The sequence below is a fragment of the Leuciscus leuciscus genome (assembly GCF_965113295.1).
Source record: "Leuciscus leuciscus genome assembly, chromosome: 4".
Taxonomy (NCBI): Eukaryota; Metazoa; Chordata; class Actinopteri; order Cypriniformes; family Leuciscidae; genus Leuciscus; species Leuciscus leuciscus.
Genome location: NC_138728.1, coordinates 6332007 through 6359775, shown reverse-complemented (window position 1 = coordinate 6359775; position 27769 = coordinate 6332007). Strand labels below are relative to the sequence as shown.

General features: G+C 41.2%; 1 protein-coding gene across 4 annotated transcripts in view; it reads right to left on the bottom strand.

The window, feature by feature from the left end:
- erc1b (ELKS/RAB6-interacting/CAST family member 1b) overlaps window positions 1-27769 on the bottom strand; it is a 220111-nt gene continuing 192342 nt past the window's right edge. For 2 of the 4 annotated variants that reach the window (XM_082167060.1, XM_082167061.1), the window contains 2 exons: window positions 21900-22085; window positions 1-6177 (listed from right to left, as the gene is read on the bottom strand). In XM_082167060.1, coding sequence (XP_082023186.1) covers window positions 6040-6177; window positions 21900-22085 — 324 coding nt within the window. In that variant the 3' untranslated portion in view covers window positions 1-6039. Of the gene's footprint in view, window positions 6178-21899; window positions 22086-27769 lie in introns of those variants that run through there. The other 2 variants (XM_082167062.1, XM_082167063.1) reach the window with 1 other exon arrangement.

Below are 27769 nucleotides of genomic sequence, written 5' to 3'. Positions count from 1 at the left end.
GACTGAATGATAGAGTTTATATACATACAAAGGCAAAAGCTGAATACAATACGCCTTTTTGCTATTTTTCATTTCCTTTTTACAGAAATCTTTTCATCTTTCCACACAGACATAAGGCAGTATTTTTTGTGAATGTGAAAAAAAAAAACAAAAAAAAAAAAACATGAAAGATGACCAGCTTTGGGTTAAAGTTGACATGTTTCCATTTATTTTTCTTCATTAAATGAAAGGGGAAAGGGCGAGAATCCTCCTTGACAGTGTTTCAGTGTACTGCGTAGAAAAAGAGCATGAATCATTAGAAAAGACAGACCTTTACTGTGACAGAAGGCAGGGTTGCTGGAGCCAAGAGAACATGATGTGAATGGGGTGATATTGAGGTCTGACACTCTTAGGACAAAATCCAGAGGAAAAAAGAAGATACCACATTAAGCGCCAACTTCAAGCTTTACATATTCTCTTATAGGCACACAGAACTTTTGTAACAGTCTAAAAAATGACTGTTACCACATTGAGTTGAAATGAAGATTAGGTCCTTGTGAATAATGCTGCTTCATTCAACTCTATTATACACTTAATAAAGGCGTCTGTTCTGGTGTCTCATCTAGCTGGAGTTGGTTTCGGTTTGACCTCTTATTGTGTCAATTAAGGTTTAAAGGTTTAAATAGAAAGCAAATATGATATAAACAGTAAAAGGTCATGTGACCTGGCTTTGGTTGCTGATGAACGACAGGCAAGTTATTATTTGTGGCACTTTCTAGAGCTGACTAGCTTCGTTTGGCACCGAATTCGCTCAGATGGAGAACGGAAAGTCAGACATAAACTTGCCAAATCCTTCAGTGGATGTTTTATGTGGTTTCATGCTTTAAACAGTCTCAGTCCATCACACTAAGTGGAGGGAAGTAATGTATGAAAAATGTGGACGCGTTGACGGACCGCTTGGGTAAATAATGACAATTCAAGATGAGTTAATAAGTAAACAATTTAATAAGCAATCTACTTAAGAGGCCATAAAAAGTCTGAGTGTGTTTACGCATGCAATAAATGACTACGAACTACGAATGAGGCTTCGTGACGAGTGATGCTGATCATCTGACCAAAAAGGTCAACGCAACATGCTTATTATCTCCTGAAAACACATAAACGATGCTAAACCTAAAATAACACTGACTTTCCAGCAACCCAGAGTGCTATTAGGATCACAGTTCTCAAGCAAAGGTCTTGGCATCTTCTCAGTCCCCTCGAAACACGGTCACAGATGTTTCTCCAGCCCTCGAGAACAGACATACATGTTTTGTTATATAAAACACGCTGCAGTTTTCAACATTGCAATCACGCACACTATCAAGGACTGCAAAACAAAAACAAACAATCCCAAAGGGAAAAGAATAACAGCTGTAAGGTGAGTGGGAATCAAAACCCAGCGAGATGCGGAGAAGATAGCAACAGTACATCATCAACCACATGGTAACAATTTTGAAAATCTTTGTTAACAGCTTTGATTTGACACTTAGAAAGGCTTCTTCTTTAAATTTTCATTTCAAGACAAATGTTAGTGTTTCTAGATCATTCTTTTTCTTTTTAAAGGCAGACAGCCATTTTGTTCAGACGGATATATTCTCTTCCCCAGACGCTTGTGCAAATTGTTCAGCCATTAACATATATAAATATAGATTTCTGTATGTGTGTACAAGACCTCCTCTAGCAGTGTTCTCACAGTTGTGTCAAGGTATTTGTCTTTAGTAACAAATAAAATGGGATTATAGCATCTGTGTGACAAAACTCAGGAGGCCAGGTTGGCAGGACTACTGATTAACGCTAAGAATTATGGGACTTAGAGAGACTTAAAAAAAAGAAAAGATTTAAGTAGACATTGTGATAAATGTCTATGTTATAGGACAAAATAGGGTTGAGTAAAAATCTAGACAGCAAAATGTGAGTCTGGAAAATATACGCATTAGAAGCCGGGCCCTCAATGACCGTCCCACGCTTGCTCTTTCTCCCTCACCCTCCACAGACATGCCTCGCTGAGTTTAATGAGGATGAAAAATGCTCATACTAGAACATGAAGCAAAACCTCATGCTCATTCACACTCGTGGCTGAACACACTTTCAAGCCAGGTAGATGTAAAAAGCCAAACGCTATGGAAAGTCAGCTGACCACATCCTATGAGCTGCTCCGCTATAAATTAACGGGAGTGGTGTGCGAAAAAAAAATTGTGAAACGTAGGCTATAAGCAGTTATGCGCCATCACGGTCACAAAATATATATAATACCCTTCTATGAAGCCTGTATAAGGTTATATAGGGTGATTATATAGAGTGGATTCAGGTATATAGAGCTATAATGCATTATACAAACTGAATTGGGCCATTTTCTAACAATTCAGCTTATATAATGCATTATAAAACATTCAGTTTAAAGTACTTATGAATAATTACGACTAGTTTTAATGCACTATAATACTTGTCTAATGGTTACACCTTAAAATAAAACCATGATAAATACAAAATTTCATGTGTTTTTTTCATGTCTTTAAAGGCGTAAACACGATTACACAAGTTTTATAATGTATAAAACTGTTATAATTACGCAGTGTTATAAGGTATTGTGAATGCACTAGCATTCAAAATACTGTGATATATACAGGCTTCATATAAAGTGCTACAGAATAGTTGTGTAGCTTTGGTGATTAGCTAGAGCAGAGAACGCTGGTGTAGATCTCTTTAATTCTTCAAAAACACACAGAGGAATCACTGAGACAGGGAAGCCTCCGAACATACGGAGCGATCCGAAGCCTGCAGGGAATTTCCATGCTCTTCTGTGTGATTAGGTCTGCCTATAACCAGCAATCACACAAATAGCAGAGCTCCAGAGAGACACTCACTCAACACACAATAACACCCTCTGCAAAAGCGCCGGGTCATTCTTTCTCTGATCTGATCCCGGTTATCACAGCGTTCCTTCTTTTTGTTTTCTTAGTGAATTCTCCGGAGTGCTCTGAGCTGTGCGGCGGTAAGAGGCCAGCTCCTGTACTGAAGGACATAAATCGCCAGAGCGTCTCTGTGATAGTGAATCTGTGCGCGAAGGGTCTGTGTTTAGTCTAAGCGGGGAGATTCAGCCACGGTGGAGATAACTGAGCCCCATGTTTCAGAGACCCACGGGTGACGGCCAAAACTGTGTTTGTGTGTGAATGAGATAGCAGACGGAAAGAAAGCGACAGATGAAAAACAGGATGGGCCTCATCCATCAGCTGTTTCATTTTAAAAGCCCAACAGAGCTGCTCGTCACATTCAAGTCCTCATAAGGAAGTCCATCAGTGGTAATTAAGAGCATAAAACCATAAAATACTTTACAGAGATGCATTGTATATGACTGCAATAAGATCTACTGTGCCAAGGGTGAGAATGGCACGCGAACAGGCGTTTTCTTGGCATTGCCCACATAAGCGTGGGAATATGATGTTAAAGTGGCCCCCATATACCCATAAATTTAGCTTGGTTTACTTATAAAATGCATTTGGGTGAATCTCACGAAATAGTTTAGGAACATAGAAATCAAAAATTATATATTGTTTATGAAAACAAGTTGTTTCAAGAATATTTTACAAATTTTCAACCCTAATGTGACAAAAAATATTTAAATTGTAAAATGCTTACACTAATTTTGTATTTGTTTTACTGATTTTAATTTATGCTAAATGAGATAAAAGATTGAATATTCATTTAATTAACATTTAAGATTTGCAGAGGATTTTTTTTTTTTTACTGTAATGCCGTAATTTTTGTAATCAGAATCTCATGAGCAACACCATTGAGAATTACAATATTAATAACAGTAATAATAATAATAAAAACAATGCAAATGCCTCGAGAATTTTAAGGGTAAATGTTTGTCATGAAAATAAGGTTGCAATACATTTTTCTAATGATTTTGGGGTAACATATGACCTAAATGTGTTTTCATGAGATTCACCCAACTACTCTTCTTTGAATCTAAATCATTAAAAGAGACAAACAAACAAACATGAATCATGGAGGACATTTGTGTACTAGTTCTATGTGACTCACAGAATGACTCGGAGGTCAATCAAATCTGGGTAAAGTCTGGCCCAACATCACATGTCTGTTTGCTAGTGAGAATGGGCATGAGGAGAGGTGGTGTGGTGATATGGGAGCGTGTGGGAGCGAGATGATTATATTCGCTGTGAACTCGTGCTGTTTGTCTTGTCTGTCGAGCTTATCGTGCGGAGAGGAGTATGACTAACACAGCACAGCAGGTCAGAGCCATAAACTACACGCAGGCATGAATGAGGGAGGGATGAGGAGATATAGAGAGAGAGGAGCAGAGGGCATGTTACGCCCAGTGTCATCCACAGGGGCAGCGGGAGGGGAAGTTGACTCTGGACTTTAAAGCATTGGCCGATCCGCACGATGAGGCAACCACGGTTATCAAGAGTTGAACGAGGTTGTGTCTTATCACTCCTGTGGTTGGTCCAGAGATGGACACCCAATGCCAACGGATATAGACCCATATAACCATAAAGTGAAAAAGGATACACCTGCCGGCTGTGCTAACAGAGACGCCCGGGTCTGAGGATGATCATTTGAAGCCAAGCAAAGAGAGAGAGGAGCATGATGGTACATGCAAGATGCTTGGGATCAAAGCTTGATGTTATCTCTGATGGGGTGATCACAAAGCAACCGCAAAAAACAAGTTGCATCTGTTTAAAAAAAAAAGAGAGAGTGGAATAAAAGAAGTTATCTAAACAACTCCTCTTATTTGACCCTATCCATCAAAAAAAAAAAAAAGAAAAAAGAAAAAAGAAGAACAACCCTGTAGTCTCCAACTCAAGAGCGAGCAAACTGAGAAACTACCGCCAGTCTTCATCCCAGTGTGAGACCACATAGTTTTCAGAGTATGGAATGAGTGATAGGTGCCTATTTTCCTATTCCAGTGATGTGTGGCAGCTGCTCTCTGATGATGAGGCACTTCTACGTCCACAACATCTGCGTCGGCAATACACCCACTGTTTTACCGCCCTCGGCATCAGAGAGCCGGCCACGGGAAAAAAAGAAAAACATAACCAAACCAAACCTGCCACATGCAAAGACAAATGTTAGCAGCAATAAACCTACAACTTCCAAGGCAAATAATTTTCTTCCTCTCACCTTTAACAGACACAAACCAGGGCTGTGGTTTCTTTAGCTGGTGACAGGTGCATACGGGATAACATTACCCATATTGTCCGTTTCATAACTTTTATGAACGAGACATTGGGAGAAAATCGGCCAGTAACCAAGTCAATAGTGAATTCCCAGATGGTGGGGGCTGCAGTAATCTAAACCTGCTACTGACTACGATAGTAAAAGTATGTTTAAGTCCTCACGGACTGTCTGCTGGCACAACCGGAGCATTAACCAACTTTTGAGTGAAACCAGATGGTTTGAAAGTGCAGGAGTTTTGCCCTGCGCGAATGACCCATAATTTAACGTCAGTAACACAGCATCTACAAAAAAAAGGGGGGAATGGGAAAGGAGGGGGGGGGTCTAAATTTCTTCAAAACGCTTTCAAAATCCTGCAGCTTTTAAGAGCAGTGGCAATAGTGTATATCAAGATAAGGAGACTATTTCCTGCCCCTCACAGAGAGAAGCACCTCCTGCAGGACGCTTTTCAGAGACAGACTAAATAAGTGAACATGTCTTATAATACTGAGCTTCTCTGTTGTTCATTTCCTCCTTTCGGTTCCTTCTTTCCCGTGTTTATGTGAGTGTAAACAGGATTCTGAAGGTGCAGAGAGGATGAATGTGGTGGTAGGGGATGGCAGAAGGAAAGCCCACCATTCCCACACCCCAAAAGCCAATCCAAGCGTGCACTTGACTTGTGAGCTGTCACTCTCTCCCGTATGGGTCTGTCCTTTGAATTGTGCATGAGGGTGAGGGTGAGAGAGTTTGTGTTCTGGCATCCTGTGAAATGAAGTGAACAACAGAAGAAAGGGAAGGAGAAGTAGGAAGAGAGGAGGGGGCAGGACGGTGGTCCAGTCAGCACGACTCCTCCAGAGCGTTGACCACCTGCTCCAGGATGTCCGGGCAGTGATCGGCGATCTGCTGCAGGACGGAGTTTGCGTATTCCTGCAGTTCGGCACTCTCTCGTTCACACTGCTCCAGCTCAGATTCCAGCTGGGGAAAACACAGAGATAAAAAAAAGTGTTTATTTAATGCATTTTATAAATCTAGCATCCTAAATCATTCTGTTTTTTTATGGGCTGTAAAATGACCAAGCATGGAGTTAAAGCAAAAACCTAAAGTATCAAGGTGAAGTGGTAGATTTTCCACTGACAAAAAAATTCTTAGAAGATGCACCATATTTTCATTCTTACAATTCAACTGGAATCATATAATGTTTCATTTACTCAAAGCCAATTTTGGCAAATGTTGATTTTGGACTCCAATTTCAACATTTGTAAAATAATCAACAAAATAAATACTATAATATTCCTCATTCTGCGGTTTCACTTTCACGTGTGTTACAGTGATTTTACCGCTTTGCATTAAGCCTAACACCCCTTACATCTTGACAATACAGTAGCACTAACAGGTAACACTAAATTTTACAGTGTCATTGTTACACTTTACAAGTAGTTACTGTAGTAATAACTATAAATTACGCAAAATTACATTCAACTAACCCTAACCAACTCCTATTCCTTACCGTAACCCTATAGTAAGTACATGTAGTTAATTATTATTACTCAGTACTTAAATGTTTAATTACACTGTAACACAGACACCTTAACATAAAGTGTAACCCACTATTATTGTTTAATATAATACAACAAGACCAGTCTCAGTTTCCGACGTCTGATGCATAAGGCACACAAAACGAGAAACAATTCGGGAGTTTCAAAGTCGTCATCTGATTGGTTGAATTCGTCAGGATTTGCGGGAGACATGTGTGTCGCATTCTTTAATGTTCTGCCTGGAAACAAAGCTGTCATGGAACCCCCTCATGGTAGAAGAAAGCTGTCACTGACGATAAGAGCTTATCAGGATCAACTAAACGCTGGATGTTCAAAAGTATGTGAAGTTCACGGCGCCATTGTTGCAGTAAACTTGCACAACGTTCTTGAATGACTAATTTATTAGATGCACGCTAGTCTGTTATCGTAAGGAAAGCGATGTTACATTTCCACGCCCCTGAACATGACGCGGAACCAAACCGAACTGTGATTGGTTGCTTTACATGTCTTTCAGACATCCTCTTGGGCGGTCCTTGGCCAATGAAAGCTGTGATGGAGTCCAGACCTTCTGCAGTCAGTCTGAAGATCTGGCTAAGTGAGACTACAGTTAGATTGACATACAGTGATGTACCATCCAGCACACTGGTTCCACTCTCCTCTAGTGTTGAAAACTCAAAGGTAACAAGCGTCCAGAGAACTATTAAATAGCCCAAAGAGAAGGGAGTCAAACGAATCAAACTGACAATGAGAAATGAGAAAGCTGTGGGGGTGATGCTGCAGACAGCAGACATGATGTGAGCTCATACGGACTGAGACCCTAGTAAGAGGGTCCTTCTCTGTCTCTCTCGTCTAGCCCTTAAAACACTACTGAAAACAAATCACCTCACCAAGCACTTCTTTTTAAATCGTTATATAAAATTCAACACTTGGAATTTGCCCGAAAGGTTTAATTTTCCGCTCATTAAAAGAAACTTAAACTAAAGAGAGGGATTTAACATTTTACAGCACCTCTGTCTAATGATAATCACAGGTGTGGTTATCTTTAATGCTCAAATCCTTTTTCCAAATGATTTCCGTAGAGGTTTGGCTAAGGGATGTGGAGAAATGAGAGGAGGGAAGGGGGATTCCTTAGTGCTGGCAGTGCCAAGCACGCCAGGAAATATGCCATGGCAGAAGCAGGTGCCTCTTAACAAACTAAAACACACACGCACGCACACACACACACACACACACACTACAAACTGAGGCACACAGGAAACAGATGCTAATGTGGCCAGCAGAATGTTTATTTTCATTCAAATGATTTAAAAAGACAAAAATATACTCTCATCAAGAGGACTAATTATTCAAACAGTGTGAGACAAAGAGAGTAGGAAAAGATTAATAAAGGGAGCTGAAGCATGTGCGTGGTTTATCAATTACCATAATCACTATTTTTGTCTTGTTTTCCAGTAAAAACATTTAAAGATCTTTAAAATAAGAACTTGAGAAGCAAAATTGCATAACACAATAAACTAGCAAAGGATACTAAGATAATCATTGTTTGATAATCGAGAATGTAACTCTAATGTTTATTTTTTTTATCCCATTGGCAGACCAAGGGAATCTGCAAAGTTTTTCTGCATTTTCTGTACGGATTTGGGGGGGAAATCTGTGGACGTTTGTGCAGTGGATTTAAATATGGTAATGTGTGTTAAATGGATGAGTACTAGACATTTCCCAGTAGCGGAAAATATAATTAATTAAACAAATATTCAAGGGGTGAGGTTTGTGCATGAATGTAAAAATGAATGTAATTCAATATATATTCTCTAAAATTACGTCTTTATGTCTTATGCAATTTAGCTTCAAATTAAAGTGTAGATTTTTTATGACTGGAAAACAAGAAGATACTACTTAAGCTGTGTGCCAGCTTCTGTTTCAGTTTTTGATGGAGAGCCCACTGAACCCAGACTGTCCCGGGTCCCCGTCGGTGGCCTCTGTTTGGCCCTATCTGGACAATCAGTGTTTCGTGGCTCTGTACTGCTTTTAAATTGCTTTTCGGATTTGAACACGAGCCACTGAACCAAAGCCCATAGAAAGTGGAATATTTCACAAAAACCCACAAAAGTATTTTCTTTGGCTCTCCTGGCCTATGAACGCCAACTTTAACAAGGTTAATGATAAAGACATCTGTAACAATAACTGGAAGTAATATTCATACATCATAAAATATGTTTCCCTTTCATGTGTGTTTTTGTGTAGGTTTGGATCGTGCAACTATTTCATAATTAATGAATCAAAACATGCCACGGTGGGTCACCGGGGGCAGGCGGGGCGATCCGTCAGACGGGTGTTTGCACAACTGTAGGGCAAACACACTGGGAGGAGAAGTCCTGCCCCTTCACGAGCTAGTGCTAATGCTACGCTAGGTGCTTTCAGGCTTTCAGGGTTTGAAAAGGGAGGTGACGGATATGCCAGCGAAAGTCTTTCCATCTCAGGGCCTCTGAGTGAGCGAGGGGGCTGGTCAAACCCTGGATTTCAGACCTGGCCAGGAATTAAGTAGGCATAATAATGCAAAACAGTGACACTTATGTCACAAAATGCTACGCAATAAGGAAAAGGGGCTACCTGAGAGGTCACAAAAGGAGACAAGACAAAGACGTAGATCAGAAACACACATATGATGACCAAAGTAGACGAAAAGCTTATGATTAGTGGTCAACATTTATCAATATCGAAAAATCAGGAATGCCCATATTCAATATAATGCAAATATATGCGCTACTAATGACTGCAAATGTTGCACAATGTTTACTCAAAATGCACAGAATGTGGCACAAACAGCTAACGATGCTAAAAAATTTACAGATTAATCGACCGTGCCAATATATCAGTATATCACTACTATGCAAATTCATAAAAAATGAGCACATTCCTCAAGAAGCAGTATATTAAAAAATATCACATCCTAATAGAGCATTGAAAACGCCCAGGGCAGGGGCGGGTTTAGGTGAGGGCCCGATTTAACTTCTCATGATCTCGTCACCTGTGACGACACTCCTGGGATACTGGAGTCTGACACGTTGGCCTGGAGAAAAGTGAAGACGTGATGGAGACGAACGAGTGAGGGAGAGAGGAGGAGTGTATTGAGTCATGAGAGGAGGGTTAATGAGCCTCATCGGGGGCTGATGTATGGGCCTGCGTGAGGGCGCTGCTTGGCAGAGCGCCGCTGCTGTAAGCCCCATTAAGCGTAGACAGTGGAGAACTGGAGGAGAGGGAAGGACTAACGCTGCCACACGTTCGGCCTGCTTGCAGCTGGGATAGAAGAATTGAGCGGGCAAGCTAAGGTCAGTGAAGACAATGCTGCTTTTAGGGTGCTGGCAATCAACAATAACACTGCGTTACTCCCACAGAAAGCTCAGTGGGAACACCTGTCATTCACAACATTTTACACATCCCATGAGTGGTCATTTATTAAATATTTTGGCAAATTTGTGCTTTCAGCAACCAACAACAGTGCAGCGCACACAGCTCGGATTATTAAAATTCATTTTAGTCGGCAGATCATGTCTAGTATGGATATACGATTAATCAAAATGGAAACTGAAATCGCAATATGGCGCAATGTGGTTATCAAATCAAAAAGGTTGCGAGTTAATTAAATAAATACACAGCGTGTTTCAAGGGTGAAGCACGGCACTGTTAATCAATTTTGATTAATTTTTTATTTATTTTTTGTAACAACAATAATAATAGTAGATTTTTTTTAAATTAGAGTTCTCCTCCCCAAATCGTATAGCCCTACTGTCAAAAATCACATACTTTATGGAAAATAATATATGATTTATGTTTTTGTAACTGTTTCTTACTCTCTCCCAGAGTAGCAGCTCTACACCTGGATTGTGGTTGTTTTCCTGAATAGTATTTTATGCAGTGTTTACTCCTCATAGTTTACATGCAACTACTTTGCCCATGTATAGACACTGTGTATTATAACAGCTTCGTATATAATCATTTATTACAATGGGAGCAATCTGTTGTCGCGTAGAGCTAAACATGCTGTGACTATCAACATTTAACAATCTGAACTGATTTTAAAACATAATGGCATCATACATTTGCTGAACTTGTAAATGTTACAGAGAAAAACGGCGCATCATACACTAAACAACAGAGGTTCACACACTACTTTCACATAATCTGTAACACAACAAACTGATGCAGAAACATATTGCTAGGAGATGCGCAAGAAATTAATTTTTTTTCATTCTAAATTCTAAATAAGTCTAAAACAAAATACACTGTGATTTTCTATGTAAAAATGTTAATGCATCTAATATTCAATTAATACCTGAACAAACCTTAGGTGCAACAGACACACATAAAGAAGAAAATAAGCTCCCCTGTGAAAAGCATACAAGGACTGTCAATTCCTATTTTATGACTGTGTGCTTAGCAGAAATCGTCCAAAAACAGAGCTATAAAGATAACAGGAAAAAGGGAAAAATCTCATTATCGGTCCCCACGCCAGCCTTGACCTGAAAACGTAAGGGAAAAGCGAGAAGATGAGAGAGAGAAAAGAGGGAACAGGCGAGAGAAGAGCGCATTATTATTTGTTATCGTTACAGATTATTATCAGGTGTTATTGTGTGCGCATGGTCAGCCTCCTCTGCCTGTCTTGATAAACAACAGCTACATTAATGAGAGAAGAACAAACACAGCAGTGGACCATCACAGACAATGACAGTAGAGTCTGGACTGTGCTGACTCAGAGAGGATGTGTTTCAACAAATGCTGTGCTGCACATTTACGCCTGGAGTGGCACATGGAGATCAAACGGCTGAACTCAAACCCTTCGAGCAAATCCGCTCTCCACATCACCCTAGATGACACAGCCTCATCTCTGCAACATGTTCTCAACCAGATCCTCCTATTTTGTGGGAATGTTAACTAGTCAGGTCTCAACGCTGAGGAAAAGATGGCAATCAGGAGGGTCCCAGGCCTTGGCTAGCGCTGGAAACAAGCTCCAATCAAAGAGAAAGAGAGAGTGTGAAGTAAAGGGGGAGCTGGGGTTGGGGGAACTGACCTTCTGCTAAAGCAATCAAGACTTTCTTCAATAAATCTGCATAAAGAAAAACGCCATTAGCCTTTCCCCTAAATGTGACACGGCTACAGTATTTTGAGAGAAAACAATGACTCCTTTAGCAGGAAACTGCGTTCTTTTATCACGGGACCATATTAAAAGGTCCTCATATTTTTCGAGGAGGAGGAGGGTAGCGATCTACTCCTAATTTTTTAAGAAAATCCCCCCCCAAAACCTTTGGGCCACCTTTCTCTTCTAATAAAGTAAGATGAAGTCACTCAAAGCTCTTTTCTAGGTTCTTCTCTCCAGGCCAAGCTTCAAATGCTCCCCTCTGGTGTTCTTCTGTTGGTTCTAGTGTGCAGTTACGGTACATCTGCCATCCCAACTCCTGGATGGAGCTTTTTATTCACTTATTTTTCAACAACACAGGAATGAGCTAGCTGAATTGTAGTCTCGGCCTCAAATGGCATGCCGCCCATTGACAATGCATACTGCACGTATTACTCTAATCTGATTGGCTTTACACAATTTCAAGAGTGCATTAGTCAACCTGGAAATAAACTCAAGATGTGGATGAACTAAAACCTGTATTTGCCAAAGGTAAACAGGCTAATAGCACCAAATAACTGAATAATTTTAGGGTGTGTTCATTCGTGTAGTTTGGGTCTCTTGGTTCTTCTGGTCCGGACCAAAAAAGAAAATTATACTTTTAGTCCTGGTTCACTTAACGTACACTGTCATTTTTAAGAACAAACCTAAAGATATCAACAAAAAAAAAATTAGCTTTTATGACAAATATTTTGTGACGAAACTTACAGAAAATTCAAAACAATGCTGTGAGCTGCGCAAAATGTGCTTGTTGTATACACATTAATAGGATGGTATTTTTACCAGCTCAGAAGTGAGAGCTAAGAAAATGTGTAAAGGAGTCAAAACAGCGTCAGGAATTCCTCTGTTGAACTATAAGCCTATACTGAACTGTAATGACTGTAACGACGAGAAAAAAAACAGGCATTCTCTTGTGACATCACATCCTGTTTTTGGTGCATTTAGATATCGTTGGTCCATGTTGCGTTCATATTTCTGAACGGGAGCTGACCATTTGTTTAATGTGCACCAGGGTTCATATGGCATTCACACTTATTCTAATGAACCAAAATAACAGAGCAAATCGCATCATTAGTTTCAATCAAACTAAACCTGCCAAGTGTGAGCACACCCTTAATCTTTGTTTGTGGCACTTAGGAGCAAGTAAACTAGATATCCATACTACTTTGGATGAAAATAAATTCTGATCACAAAATCTACACCCATCAGTCAAACAATTTACTCATCAGTCAAACAGTCTCTACCAGTCTAACCGGATGGGTCTTCATTAGTATGAACTGCAAAAGCATAAACCGTCCACTTTTGTCCCTCTTCCCACTGCAGACGCAGGTCTCTGAATGCAAACTCTTAATGGAGAGTTTTAAGAAGAGGATTTATGCTCCATCCTGGCTGCTACGGTCGGGTGGCTACGCTACAAGCTCTTATCTTTGAAATCTGCTTCATCTTTGTTAGACTAAACCCTTCATTATTCTCCATGCTCTCTTAACTCTAGCCTTATCCTTCCTTTGGCTCGTCCTGTTTCTTAGCAGACACACAAACATATCTCTAAAAATGGTCTCTTTGGATCGTGTTCAGCTCATGACGAGCTCTTTCCCCACTTCCTCCTCGTTAGAGCAGCGCCTCTGCGGCTTTATAAGAGCAACTTAAACTGGGATCTCTCTCGCCCTTTCTCTGTTTGTCTTTCCCTTGCTTATCCTCTTACTGTACTTACAACATCCTAGTGGCTTAATACACCATCTTATCTTTCATTTCTCCCACATTTTCTCCCCCAATTTCTGAACTAAGCACTTGAACTCGACTAGCCCCAGTGCTGTTATGCATACTGTCCGATTTGAGCCAATTAGAATGTAGAGGGCGTGGCCGTTTATAAAAAGCAACTGTATAGCGACCGCATCTGATTAGAACCGCCCTCAGCCTCATCTGCGGCCGGATCTGTGCACCCCATCAGTCAAGTGTAATTGAGTTTCAGGGGGGAATGCTCACACACGAGTCGCACCCCTGCCCGCAACTTTGAATGAGGCCGAAGGACTTCAGCGGAGGGGGGCACATATTACGAAGTATGTGGTCAAGTCAGGGACGCAATCACGATCAAAACCCAGATTGAAATAACTTCAGTGTTAACACCCACCACAAGTTGATGAAAGCCCAAGTTTAGATTTTTTGCGCTGCTTAGATAATTTTCGTTTTGTTTTTTTTCCCCTCCAATGACTCAGCCCAAACTGCCGCAGGGCCTTCAGGATGCATAGGGATAAATTACAACCACATTCCTCCACAGGCTCCGAGCGGCGCAAACTTTCCTAGCTGCTCCTAACGATCATGGCTAGACTGTTGTGAATCCTCGTTTGCAAACACACAGGAGACCGAACTATGTGAAATTTCACCACTGTAGGAGACAAAAAACAGCAACGTCAACGCGCCAATCGGTTTTCAGTGGTAACGGATCTTAATGGAACAGGCCCCACCCTAAACAAACCATCCCAATGGTTAGCATGGAAGCACTCAGCCTTTAAAAGAGCCCAATAGGGTATTAAATATTTGTGGAAAATAACCCACTTTCAAAAACGAAGTTTCATAAAACCCTGCTCAATTCTTAACGGCTTTTATTAATCTGATAGGCCCTGAATGAGCTGTAAGACTCGTAATATGGCTGCCTACTGGCTTAGACGGCGAGCAAAAAGAGGAAGGAGTCAGATACATCATGGTATCTTTTTCCAAGCCAAAGTTCAATCTGAAACAGATGCTACAACTACGAATGGTGTGGGTTTTGTCGCATGTGAACACGCAAATAAAGCCATCAGAAAAGCAGTGCCACAGACTGACAGCTCCCCTCTTGGCAGGATACTTCATCAGCTGGCCGATAGAGAGTGACAAACCTCAGAAATATTTTGTGTTTAGACTGAAGCCCCGGTTTTCATTACTTTCAAAGGACGGGAGAACAAATAAACATGTATAAATACATAAATTAAAAATCTGTACATAGCAACGACTGAAATGTTCGGTTCTACGGCACGTCAGCTGGTGCAGTTTATGCTATTGTGGCTCTGTCGCTGTAACCCAAGCCAGCAACGAGCTCGGGAACGCAAAAACCCGATTCGTCAGGGCGCGAAAATCACAATAAACCTGCTGAGGTATTTCGCTGTTTGCCTTGGCGGCTTCCAGCTGAGAAGGCTCAATCGCGCTTATGGTTTCATCATTTGGGGGTATTTATTTCATATATTATTCTTCCTCTCGCCCCGAGTCGAATGTGTTGCGAGACGTACCCCCGTTCCAGCCCCGGAGTCTGAGGTGCTTTCATATATATTCGCTGGGTGGGAAAATATAGGAGAAGCGAGTTCTTCTAACAGACAAGCGCGGGGCACAGAGGGCTCATCTCACATTGCTTTGAAGACGGGGCCGCGCTTTCCCTCGCTCTGGATGTTTAGGGGTCGGTTGAGAAGTTTTGTTGGTTTAGTCGGTCAGCACCCCCTCAGGATTAGCACTCGTTGAAACGATGTATTACAAAAACAGCGTTTGAGAGTTGGATTTAGAAAACACTAGACAAAAGAACCCAAAACAACAGGACCTGCTCAAGACTTCGGTTCACATTAGAGCCCTCTGTGCAGTTTTTAAGTCTATGCGATTTTTTGTCACTTTATTGTCCTGTAAATCTGTAAAGGATTTATCACAAATCGAGATCTCGTACAAGTTTGTCTTACATACAGTGAGGGATGGGTTATATATCAAAGATTTAGGTCAAATACTACTAGTAATGCTTGCAATCAACAGATCAAAAATCAATAAGTGGTCAGTCTATGACGCCTCAATGTCTCACCTTCCGTCTCTGTGATGTGTTTGCTTTAAGGAGTGTTCATTCATACAACTGCCGTTCAGATGTTTTAACTACGTTACACTGTCTGCACCCACACACCTTTATGACTTATAGATGACTACTGCTATTACTGATACACGGCATGACTTCAACAAGGATGTGAGCAAACGAAAAAGAGACAGAGACGCTCGTAATACAAAGGCCCACTTACAGCAGACATATGCGCCGGCTCCATGTGTTTTCATTAATCGTGGCTGTGCGGGTTGTGGGCTTGTTCCACTATGTTTACCCCCATTTCCTGCCCGTTTAAATTACACTGCACTTACGCAGCCCTGGATTCATGGTCCTGTCAGCCTGCAGCCCGCCCCACTGGGCAAAGACGCACTGCAGTCGCCAGCACGGCACATCAGGGGCTGATCCAGGACCAGCTCCGGTTGCTTTTAACCAACAGTCCTTGGGAAGAGAAAGCCCACCGGTGGTGGTGCATCAGAGGAGGCGGAGTCTCCACAAGTATTTATTCAAATAAATGTAGGAACTAAAGCAGTGCTCGAAGTGGGCCGGTGCGCAACCGAGGGGGACCTTGAAGTTTTTATCCACTTCAAGCACTGAACTAGAGTGACATAAAACTCTGGTCGATAACAATAAGCCAGTAATTATTTTCAATAAATATCCTATATTAAAAAACAAAAAAGTAAAGAAATAAATTGATAAAATTAATTGTAAATGCTACAAGTGAATTTAGGCATAAAACATTATAATGTATAGTATGACAAAATAATATTTATTTTGAGATTTGCTAAGGATTACATTTAACAGTGTTATTAAATGAGTGTTTTTTAAAGATGAACTGATGATTTTATTAAGTGAGCATTATACTGTATTACATCAAAGGTAACTGAAACAAACAATTAAATATCCAATACCGATGAATTAAAAATGACACCCATAAGTTAAAAAAAATCTGTAATATTAGCTGATAACTGAAATGGTACTGTAATGCATAGAGTTTTTATAATATGCGTCTTTTTTGTGCTCTGATGCATCTCTTGTAAAAAGATATTCATTTTGTTTTTCTTTCTGTTCTAAAATCCAGAAAATCACTGCACGAATGCCAAAACAGGCCGATTAGTAAACTGACCAATCCAAATAATATGTTTCCAAATGTGACCGAAAGAGGCAAAACAGAGAAGAAATTAAATTGGCAACCTTTCAAGCCAATTAGTTTTCTGTTTCACTTTCATATGCAACAGGTGAAGAAAGATTATCTAACTTAGCCAAAATACTGACAAAGTCCAAATTATTGAAGGATCGCATAAAAAAGAATGACTGAATGATGTACCACATAAAAAAAAAAAAAAAAGGAGCAGAGGATGGAACATTTGTCACAGTCCAGAAAGACAAAATGATTATCATAACCTACTACAATCTATTTGATTTAAATATCAACCTCCTTGGAAAACTCCCTAACGGACCGCCACTGGAGCCCACACAGAGATCTGATGCCAGCTCTGACAGGTGTGAGCCTGTGAATCATCACAAAATCTGCATGAATCCTTATTGAACTCTTGATCTATTCGAAGGGGGACGTCTGAAAACAGATGGCTAAAGTAAACATCTATCGGAGTGCCAATCGGAAAGGAAACCGAGAGGAGAAGTGAGCGAAAGACAGATGAGGGTGCGTCGAGAACGAGAGAGGGAAGAGGGAAGGAAAAAGAATGGAGGACTCAAGGCCTAACAGATTATTTCTGTTCCAGCCCTGAGGTCATTAATAATCAATCTTCTCTAGTTCATGTTTTATTCAGAGTGACCCGTAAAATGCAAGACTCTCCCCTATTTATACAGCTGGCTTTGTGCTGCCAGATCACAGCCAGATGACTTTGGCCAAGGGCGGTCGAGCACTCCGCTTCTTTTCTCCAAGACTGTAAACTTTACATACTGATCTAAGATCAGAAGTCTCTAAAGTAAACAGAAGACTCAAACGTTATGAGAGTGGAGGTGAAACTGGCCACAGAACATAACTGACAGTAACTTTCATCAAACAATGACTGCTCATCACAGACACATGTGCAGTGCAGGAGTGGGGCGTCTCACAGCTGCAAACAGTGTCACAGATGATTGCTTTTCTCAAGGAATTATTCATAATTGGGTATTGAAACCAGCAAAAAAGTCATGTTATACATATAATGTTAATTTGTATATATACATGTGTGTGTGACTGTCTCCATCCATCCATCCATCCATCCATCCATCCATCCATCCATCCATCCATCCATCCATCCATCCATCCATCCATATATCTATCCATCTATCCATCCATCTATCTATATATCTATTTGATATCTGTACCACAATATATTTTGGTAAGGGCATATTTATTACTCACGACCCAATTACCCTTCAGTTAAACTCTAAAGGCCCTATTAGATGTACAATGCACAATAATTTTGTTTTTGTTCCTGAAAACACCAATTCTTCATCTAAATGGGGTGCGTTTTTGGTGAGTCTATTGTCTTTGTTGGCTCTGTGGGTTGTATGACTGAGTGGTTCTTTCAGCACCGGCTTAATCACCTTCCTGCATTCCAGCCGTTTAAACAGAGATGCAGTAACATCCTGTGAACAGCTCAAACCAAATAAAACAACATTACGCCATAAACAGAGAAAAAAAAACAGGCAGGGAGGACGAGTAATAAAAGAAGCATTGACCACAACAGAAGACAAGCTGGCAGCAAGGCCTAATAGGGCGGTCTGGCGGAGTCCAAGTAATAGACGAGTGCGAGTTCACAAGTGTGTGTTTTTGTGTGAATTATGATCCTCCTGTGTGTTTGCATTGTCTGCATCCTGATTAGTCTATTCGGATGTCTAGCGGGCTTATGTATAACTTGGTTGTGCAATCTTCGATTTTCCTATATGAGTAACTCCGCCAGTCGCCATTAAAAGTAAAGGGACAAGAGCTTTAGAAAAGAGCCCAAGAAGTGTTTTGAAACAAACACAAAGGAAGATATTTTGAAGAACTGTTTTTGTCCATACAATGAAAGTCAGTGGGGTCCAAAACTGCACTGGACCCCATTGAATTTCATAAGTCATACAGGTTTGGAAACAACATTAGGGTGAGTAAATGATGACAAAAATTGTATCTTTGTAGTGAGCTATCCCTTTAAAAGAAAAGAAACAAAAAGGAAACACTGTCTTTATATGCTATAAACTGCGAGGGAGACAAAGGAAATCAGGGTAGAAACCCCAAAATTCAAACTCTGTGCCAGCTTAGAGTGCCAGGCCAGTAAAAAGGAAGCCCATAAAAACTGTTAATTAAAAGATCAATGTTTAGCTTCAAAGAAAGGGCAAGGGCTCAAACAGTGTGCTGCCCCTCGTAAATACTAAAGCACATTTTGAATGCAAGAAGCTTGTCATTAGTAGAGGACCGGGCATAGCGGACACCAACCTCAATTCCTCTACAGGCTCGATGGCGACTGTGCCACAAAGGGCCATTCAATTAGTTACTAATAATTTGGTTTATAAGAATGATGATTAGCGAAGAACCTCCACCCAAATCGAGCCACTTTAGGGTCTATGGAGAGGCATACGTGCCATCAAAAGACACCACAAGTAAATTCATGTGGACGTTACTAACAATAATGGACTGAACAGAACAGGCTAAATAAGCCAATAATGAGCCCAGACTTTTCTCGTCAATTTGAGCCTGTCATGGCCAAACGGGTCCGTTCTGGCATCTTCCGTGCTGAAGGGATCTAAATGGGCGAACTGCAGCGCGGAGAGAACGCTAATGTAATGTGCTACACTCCCAACGCAAAGAAAAGAAGAGAGGTCAAAGAAGACATCAATCAAACAAGCTTGTGATTGCCGGCAACTCGTCCAATCCACCATCTGCAAGTGATTCCACCATCAGAGAAAGACCAAAAGTGTCTTCAAGCGGATTGTGTCTTACATGTAAGACATGTAACTGAAGAATGAGCAGGATCCTGTACATGTGGATACCATATGGATGTGAAACGCTAAATATCTCAGAACTATTGGATTTGGAGAGGAAAAATCCTGATATATGTGTAAACGTTTGAGAGGTAAAGCCTAACCGGTGAAGCCTGAAATATTCATTATCTTTGCCTTAATGTGTCCGACATGAAATCGCCATGTTGGCCAAGTCAAAACAAGGCTGCCAAGTGTTGCAACCCTGGCACAAACCTGAACGCTCTTGAACAATCCTACATGATTCCTTTGCTTCTCACTCTCACAGAAGTGACGTCACCAAAGAGGACACATTTGTCTCAGAGAGAACCCTTTTTAGTCAGAAACCTGGCGCGGAGGTCCAGGAGTTCTTATCCCCCCCCCCCACAACAGCGGTGCTTTCTAAACACTGTCATTGATAGTTTGGACAACATAAACATTGGATCGTTGGCCTTAGAGGAGGTCGAGGAGGAATAACGGCTTGGTGAGACCAAGCAAAAACAGAGTTCAGCGAACAGAGTCTCTGTCACTGCATTTGACACCACTTTTCAGGATAGCCACCAATGAAGGGCTTGAGACTGCTATTAAGGTGAACAGGAACGCTAACAGGTATATTCTCTAGGTATTACAGGGCCGAGGAGGTCTCGCATTATTCTGGCCCCTTATAAGTACATTATGGGCAAGAATTCAATTCGAAAACCACAAAACAGACCTGATGTTTACATAGTGCAGTAGCCTCGACTGACCAGTGGCAACACTCTGTTTGAAAGGCCGTGCAACCTCTCAGTCCGTCCGTACAGTCTGATGAAAGCTGTTTCTCTCAAAGGAAAATAAATGTACAGACGCCTACTTCATATTAAACAAGTTGGGGGGGAAGTCCCTTGGAAAGTGCCAATTTTTGGAACAAAGTTTACTTGCAGCAAACTAAAAATCTTAAACATTATTTGTTCACTGGCCAAAGGCTTGTCATCAGGCAGCCCACATAAAAAAATGCATTTCAATAATGTTGGAGCGAGCCAAAAACCTGCCAAGCAGATAGTTCCCCATGCAGTGAAACACATGAGCATTGTATAAGCCTTGGCACCATCACAGCAGATCACTCTCCTCTCCTCATGAGGAATGGGGTCGATTTAAAGTGAGTATAATGTATATGTAGACTTCCAGACAATTTATTTTTCTGATGTTACAAAAAGCATAGGGATGGATGCAGAACTGGGACGCACCGACGCAGGGACTAAACCCAGTGTCCGTTTGCAGACAATTTACTGTTAAGGTAGGTATGGCAATGGGTTCAAAGAGAAGTAGAGAAAATGGATCCACATATACATTTATTACAGAGAGGGGATCATTCATCATGGAGAGACTAAATCCAGCCACTACCTCCTCAAACGCGTCTCTCTTTTGCAGTCCAAATGCTGACACTCCTTTTCTTTATCGCACCATTCCAGTTGCTCTTCTTCTGTTTTTTTTTTTTTTTACGTCTTTCTCACCCCCCTCTCATCCACTCTTGGCTCTCCCCCGTCTTTTAAGTGAGCCTTGGGTAGCTTTTTGGTTTCTTTTGTTATAGTAACAGTAAATGAAGCTAATAAAACACAATATATTGGACTATTTATTTTCTGTAGGAACACATTCCACTCTATAAAGAGGACTAATGGCATTTACACAGAGCCGGACTGATTCTCAAAGCCAATAGGAGATTTATAGACAGTGAACGTTAGCGTCAGCTAAGGGCCGTGCGGGCCGGGCCAGGCCAGATGGCTCCAATAATCAATGGGTGACAAATCCAAGTACCCGAGAAAAGTTACGGTACCTTGAGCGCACATACTCGCAGAAATAGACAAACTTTTTGTGCTTAGCGAGTCATGAAAAAAAGGTAAGACGCATAAAAGGTTACATCAATTTCATCTATCAAGACTTTTTTTTATGGTGACACTTTACAATAAGCTTCAATTTGGTACATTAGTCAATGAGTTTATTACTTAAAGTATAAAAACCTAGATTAACGAATGCTGTTCATTATTAGCTCATGCAAGCTAATGCATTAATTTATGTTAAATGCATTGAACCTTATTGTAAAGTGTTAACCTTTTCATAATAACAAAATTAACAGATGTGAATAGAGAAACACTAGATAGGTCACCATAAATAATGAATGCATACAATGAAAAGTGATATATTCCAAAGAAAAGAGTACACCCACATGGATGTCACCCTGTCTTACCTGTTCATGGCTCATCTTCTGAAGCTCCTCCTCCCAGGCGTCCTGTTGGCTGCGCTGGTATGCGGAAGGCGGGGCCAGGTCCTGCAGGATGTGGGGGTCTCTCTCGTGGCAGAGGGTCGTGAGGTGGCTGATGTACAGTTTCAGCTTACTGCGGTTCTGATTGAGGTCTATGAGTGGGGGGATAATCTGTCCAAAAACAGGAATGAGGAAATGGGTTAGAGATAAAGAGCCATTTCAATCTCAGTTTTCCTCTAGCGTTCAAGAATTAGATACTTGGACACGAGCCAGTGAGATAAAAAGACGGGTATGCAAACGCATGCTAAAATGACACGCAAACAACACATTTAGCAAGCCAGAACACAGATTTAAAATTTTGCTTTGTCACATATGATTGTATTCAAAAGAAAGGGGGAGGGAGGGCTCTAAAAAGAGCAATATTCAGTGAAAGGTTGCGGACGATTATGGATGATAGACCACAGCTGAAACACATGAATCACAGAGAGAACAGTGGTCAGGAGACATTCCCATTCCAGGAACATAGACAAACAATCTCAGTTACCTGGACCGCTGCCGACAGATGCCCAGTCTTTACACAACATCTCTATACACACAGCAGACACTCACACGGCTTTTTCGTATCCATCAAAATAATACATGCACTTGTGTGGGATCAAATCCAAAAACCATATGTCTTTGTGTCATGTGTGTATCTCACTGGCTTCAACAAAGAATTCTGGGACAATACAAGATTGATCCATCACATTTGTTTTCACGTCAGTCTAAAAATATGATAAATAGCAACATGCGGTTTGTGTGTGAGTGCGAACGAGTGCTTTCCTTTGCATGCCATTGCTTAAACTGGAACTGAAAGGTTAAAACCTGGTAAGAGGTGATCCATGAATTATCACTGCAGTGCTTTGAGTAAGATGTTTAATATAAATACAATAATAACCTGAATTGCAATATGACATAATAATGACATACAGTACCATTAAAGGGTAATAGGAGCTATGAAGGGAACAGTTAATAGGAACTATGAAGGGGTACTTGAGCCTTAATAATAATAATAATAATAATAATAACAATAAACAGAATGCATTTATATTTATATTATATAAAATTTAAATCAGTTTATGAATTATGAATTAAATTATATAATGTTTTTTTTAAAAATACATATTAACCTAGATTAATAAATACTGTTCATTGTTAGCTCATGAAAGCTAATGCATTGAACATTACTGTAAAATTTAAAAAACAACTGCTCCCTAGGTGTTCACCATTATCAATGGGAATATACAATGCACAATGATGCAAAGCTGAGTAAGCTGAATGAAAGGACAGGTCTCAATCTAAGGCTGGCCTTTCCTTTCCTGGTCACATTCTCTTGCATGAATCAAGACGTTACATAAGATGGTTTTGGGCTGCAGTGGTGGACCCATAAATTCTGGGATGGGAGAGGTGAGCAATGTATTTTGAAATACTACAGTACAAAACAAGACAGCAGAAGATCTATTGAAATGTTCCCATATAAATACCCTCTCAAAGAGGACCGAGAACATAGTAGGGCTTGGGGAGCTCTGCGAACACTCCTCATCGCTCAATAGCAGAAAGCAAATACAGTTACCTGATTGTCAAGAAGCGGAGAGAGGAAACAGAGGCTAAAAAGAAAGAGTGAGTGATGAGAGAGATGTAAGAAAAGACAGGGACAGAGTCTGCTTTGGTCTGAAGCAGCCTGAGCTTGCAAGAACATTTGTGTCCCCACACTTTATTAATTCTTATTAACCCCATCTGTATCTTTCCAGGGCAGAATGTTATTGTGTTTTCGTTGGCTCACCGGGGGCAATGAAGGCTCTCTTGGGCGGACTCTGGCCGCAGAGCGCGATCAAACAAAACTGTGAAAGAACGAGATGGAAGAAGGTGGAGGAAGACCAAGGTTGAAGAGCTTATGAGAGAGAAAGAGAGGATGAGAGAGTCAAGGAATGGAGGAATGTCTAAAATGGGCCGATGGTTCTCCCTGATTCTGGAAACAATTAGACGGCGCAAACTGGGTCTCTGCAAAGAACCGGAGCAGCAGACGCACGGAGACCTACATCATGCTCTCGTTAGTCTACGGTCTAGCGCGGCCCCGTCTCCAAAACCTACTAAAGCACATTTGGGTGCCAAAATTCAAACCCCTGCCTCATGGTGAATGAATAATAAGGCAGGAATTCATCTGTTGAATCAGCTGTGACAAAAAAAAATCTACATTTATCTACGTGACACACGGCAGACCAATAGCGGAGTCTTTTGTATCAGAGTCGGATCTGAAACAGCTGTAAGGGGCGATACCTCCTTCCGCATCTCTGTCAGGTCTTGTATCTCAGCCAAGCGCCGCTGCTGGAGGATATATGGGGCCTCCGGATTGACTGGCAGCCACAAAAAGAGGGACGAGGCCTTAAAAAGGCGGTCTGATAGAAGCCCTCCAAACCGCTGTGACAGAACGGCTGGGTGGATATGCTCGGAAAAACAGCTGAGTTAAAATAAACCCGGCCTTAGCAATGGTGCCACATAAACGTGCACACACACCATTACACAGAGACTTGCTACGTACATGGTTGACTGAAAGCATACTGTGCGCTAATAAGCTTTTAAAATGCCCAACCAATGATGGGATTTGACATTTATTCCCCTCTCTTCCTTCTCTTCCTCCCCATCTGCTATGAGAAAAGATGAATGGACTCTGGGTTCTGGGCCTTAGACAAATGCCCAAACACGGCGCTATCCGTCACCCTCTGATTTTAAATGCTAAGTCAATACCTCTCTGGTGACAGAATGCTGATAAACAGTCCTGAAAACCTCACAGTGTCCCGCATGATCATCTGTAATCATTTTAGTAGTATAAGTCAAGAAATGGGGATGATAGGTTCGTGGATGGTCACAGTTAGCCCAATGCTAGTTAGCACAGTGCTAACATCCGTCTTGTCGTACTGTAGCTGGTGATGTTTTCTGTCAACTGGGTGCTGTCATAACTGTTTGGCTTGTGCCGTGTTGCTGTTTAAATTATTTTTTTTTAAGTCCTGTGGTAGACTGAGATCATAAATAATGCAACAATAACAGAAACAAATATCATGCCCAGGTGACAGATTTACAACAGGGGAATTTTCCACTCAAAGCGCCATTTGTCTCGTCTTGCTTTGGATACACATGATGGATGGAAGTGGGTCCCTGTTTACCCATCATGCCTTGCCTGACGTCTTGGAAAAATTATCTTTTTAACAGCTCTTCAAATTCTCCAATTTAAAAAAAAAGTTTTGCCAATTAATTTCTGCAACCTAATCACATAGGTCGATTAATTAATCAAATTGATTTTAATCACATATATTAATATTTGCTGAAAGCCCCCAATTAAGATAATTCAAAGCCATTGCATTATTGTGGAGGATGAAGTCACTGAATACAGCTTAAGTGGCTTTAGAAGTCAATGCAGACATATTGTTTGCTTTATTTCCATCTTATTGAACATAAGACCAGTCTGTAATCCACTCTCTGACTCTGTCAAAGACATCTAATTGTTCATATATTGGCTATTTAGCTTCAAATGTGGCACATGAAGTCACATTTTATAATGCATTAGTGTTTTGAATCTTGTTTTAACTCAAGTGTTACACAATTTTTCAGATTTATTAATTAATTTATGACTTTATTTATTTACCTCCATTAAGTAAAAAATTATCATATTTATATTAAAATATACATACACACACAAAAGAGACATCACTATTTTAATCATTTTGAGGCTACATTTTTCCATCAAAACCAATTGTACTGTTATATATACTGTAGTTGATTTTGCCCAGGTGCCTCTAACAAAAAGCTCAAACGAGTCAGGACTCCTGGGACCCTCCACTGAACCTATCAGGACAATATTACCAATAGATTGGGAGTGTTGACCACAAAGACCCTTGGCTGTTCTCTTGCTCTTTGCAACATTGATCACCTTCTTCAACCTCACACTCCAGCTCCTGCCAAAAGACTTCGGAAAAGGTTCACCGAGGAATCTGTCCATCTGCTCCCTTTCATTACGTCTCCTCTAAAAGAAGCTGTCTTCACCAGATGCTGTGGTGTGTTGCATTTCTACTCCTACCTGGCACTCTCATAGCTCAAGAACCCCTCCTCAAAAAGACCAGGGGGAAAGAGAAGTCAGACCCCTCAACAATGACCGGCCTCCTTCACATTCTCCCTCTCTCATTTATCACCTATCAGCTCATCGGGCGCCATTCGATACCCACACTGAGAGGCAGGAGACTGGATCAATGCTGTCAGTCAGGCGGTCCATCAGAGACGAGCCACTGGCTCCTTCCTCAAAGACTCCGGAGGCCCGGCGGCACAGGAAGCCCCTGACGCGGCCTCGAAGCCCAGCTCGAACAGCTCGCTCCTGGTGGGGGAGGATCTGCAGATCACAAGCCTCTCTTCACAGTAGCCGGGCCCTGGCGCACATCCTTTCCCGTGGCTGAGAGTTTTATTGGGCTATCCTCTTTCAGTCTCACTGCGCTACGCGTCCATGAGTGTTAAGGGGATAAAGATAAGGAGGGACTGCAAAGCTTCAAACCTGCAAGACACTGACAAGGCCGGTGGGCCTGCCGTCGTAAAGTGCTTTTCAAGAAAGAGACAAATCACCTCCATGGCATGCAAAAAAATACTGACATGAGAGAATAATGACTGTCAAATAAAGGGTAAGGGGGCGAAGACATGCACGCATACCTCCCCAAAGAGCACAGACAGAAACATATGTAATCCGAGCGCGGAGAGCAGATTCGGATGGCAGATTAAGAGCAGGTGAGTTGGTCTGTCTTTCCATACTGTCATTTCATAAGCGACTGACCGCACTACCTCCATCCACAACTCTCAATATATCTAGGTAGACCCCTGCGTACACACACACAAACACACACACACGCACACGCACACACACAAACCAGTCTTATAATTCCATAATTTGCTAAAGCATTACAGAATAATCACTTGGTTTGCCTCAATCACACAAGAATTGAAAATATGTTTGTTTGTGCTGTCAATCGATTATTAGTTCACAAATTTTCTAATCAATTATAACACTAGTTTACTAATAAGAAAACTAAAAATGTAATTAGATTTAAAATGAGGTAACACACACACACATTTTTTAGATTGAAGTTGGTTACCAAAAAGGTCCTACAATGACTTTTTCCTCTCTCGCGTGGTACAAAATTACAACAGCACTCATGTTTTAAGAGATGCAAGATTTATGCATGTCAGGACTCTGTTGCTGCAGCATTTTATGAACTTAGTGCCTCGTCACCTATTTACGCAGGTTTTTATATAAATGCCATTAGATTTATACCAGTGGGGGGTTTATGACTGTTGACTTACATGCCAAAGCTCTCACTCAAAGCCCAGTCAATGCCAATGCACGGGGTGGGGGAAAGGAGGACAAAAAGCCAGGGCAGGTTACTGTTGACTCTGGAGAAAGACGGAGGGAATTTTAACACCAAGTAACTCCCAGTGTCACCATCATAGCGCCATTTAAACAGACCATGAAGGCTGCAGTCTAGGGACAGCATTCCATTCATTGTGTATTTGTGCGTGTGTGTGTATATCCATAGCCATAATGAGCAAAAAAAGACTTTAAAACTGCCAAGAAGAAATTAGCCTCTTGAAAAGGGAAGTAAAGCTGTCGTGTGGGTTGTAGTTTCACTCCATGAGGTGGGAGGGGTGACCATGGGGGTCGTCACCCTGAAGGTGAGGGGTGTTGGGGTGAAAGAAGGTCCTGACCTCTTCAAACTGAGGTTGAGGGGCATCATTAACCGGGTGTGTAGAAGAGAAAGCAGAGGAAGGGGTGAACATGTAGC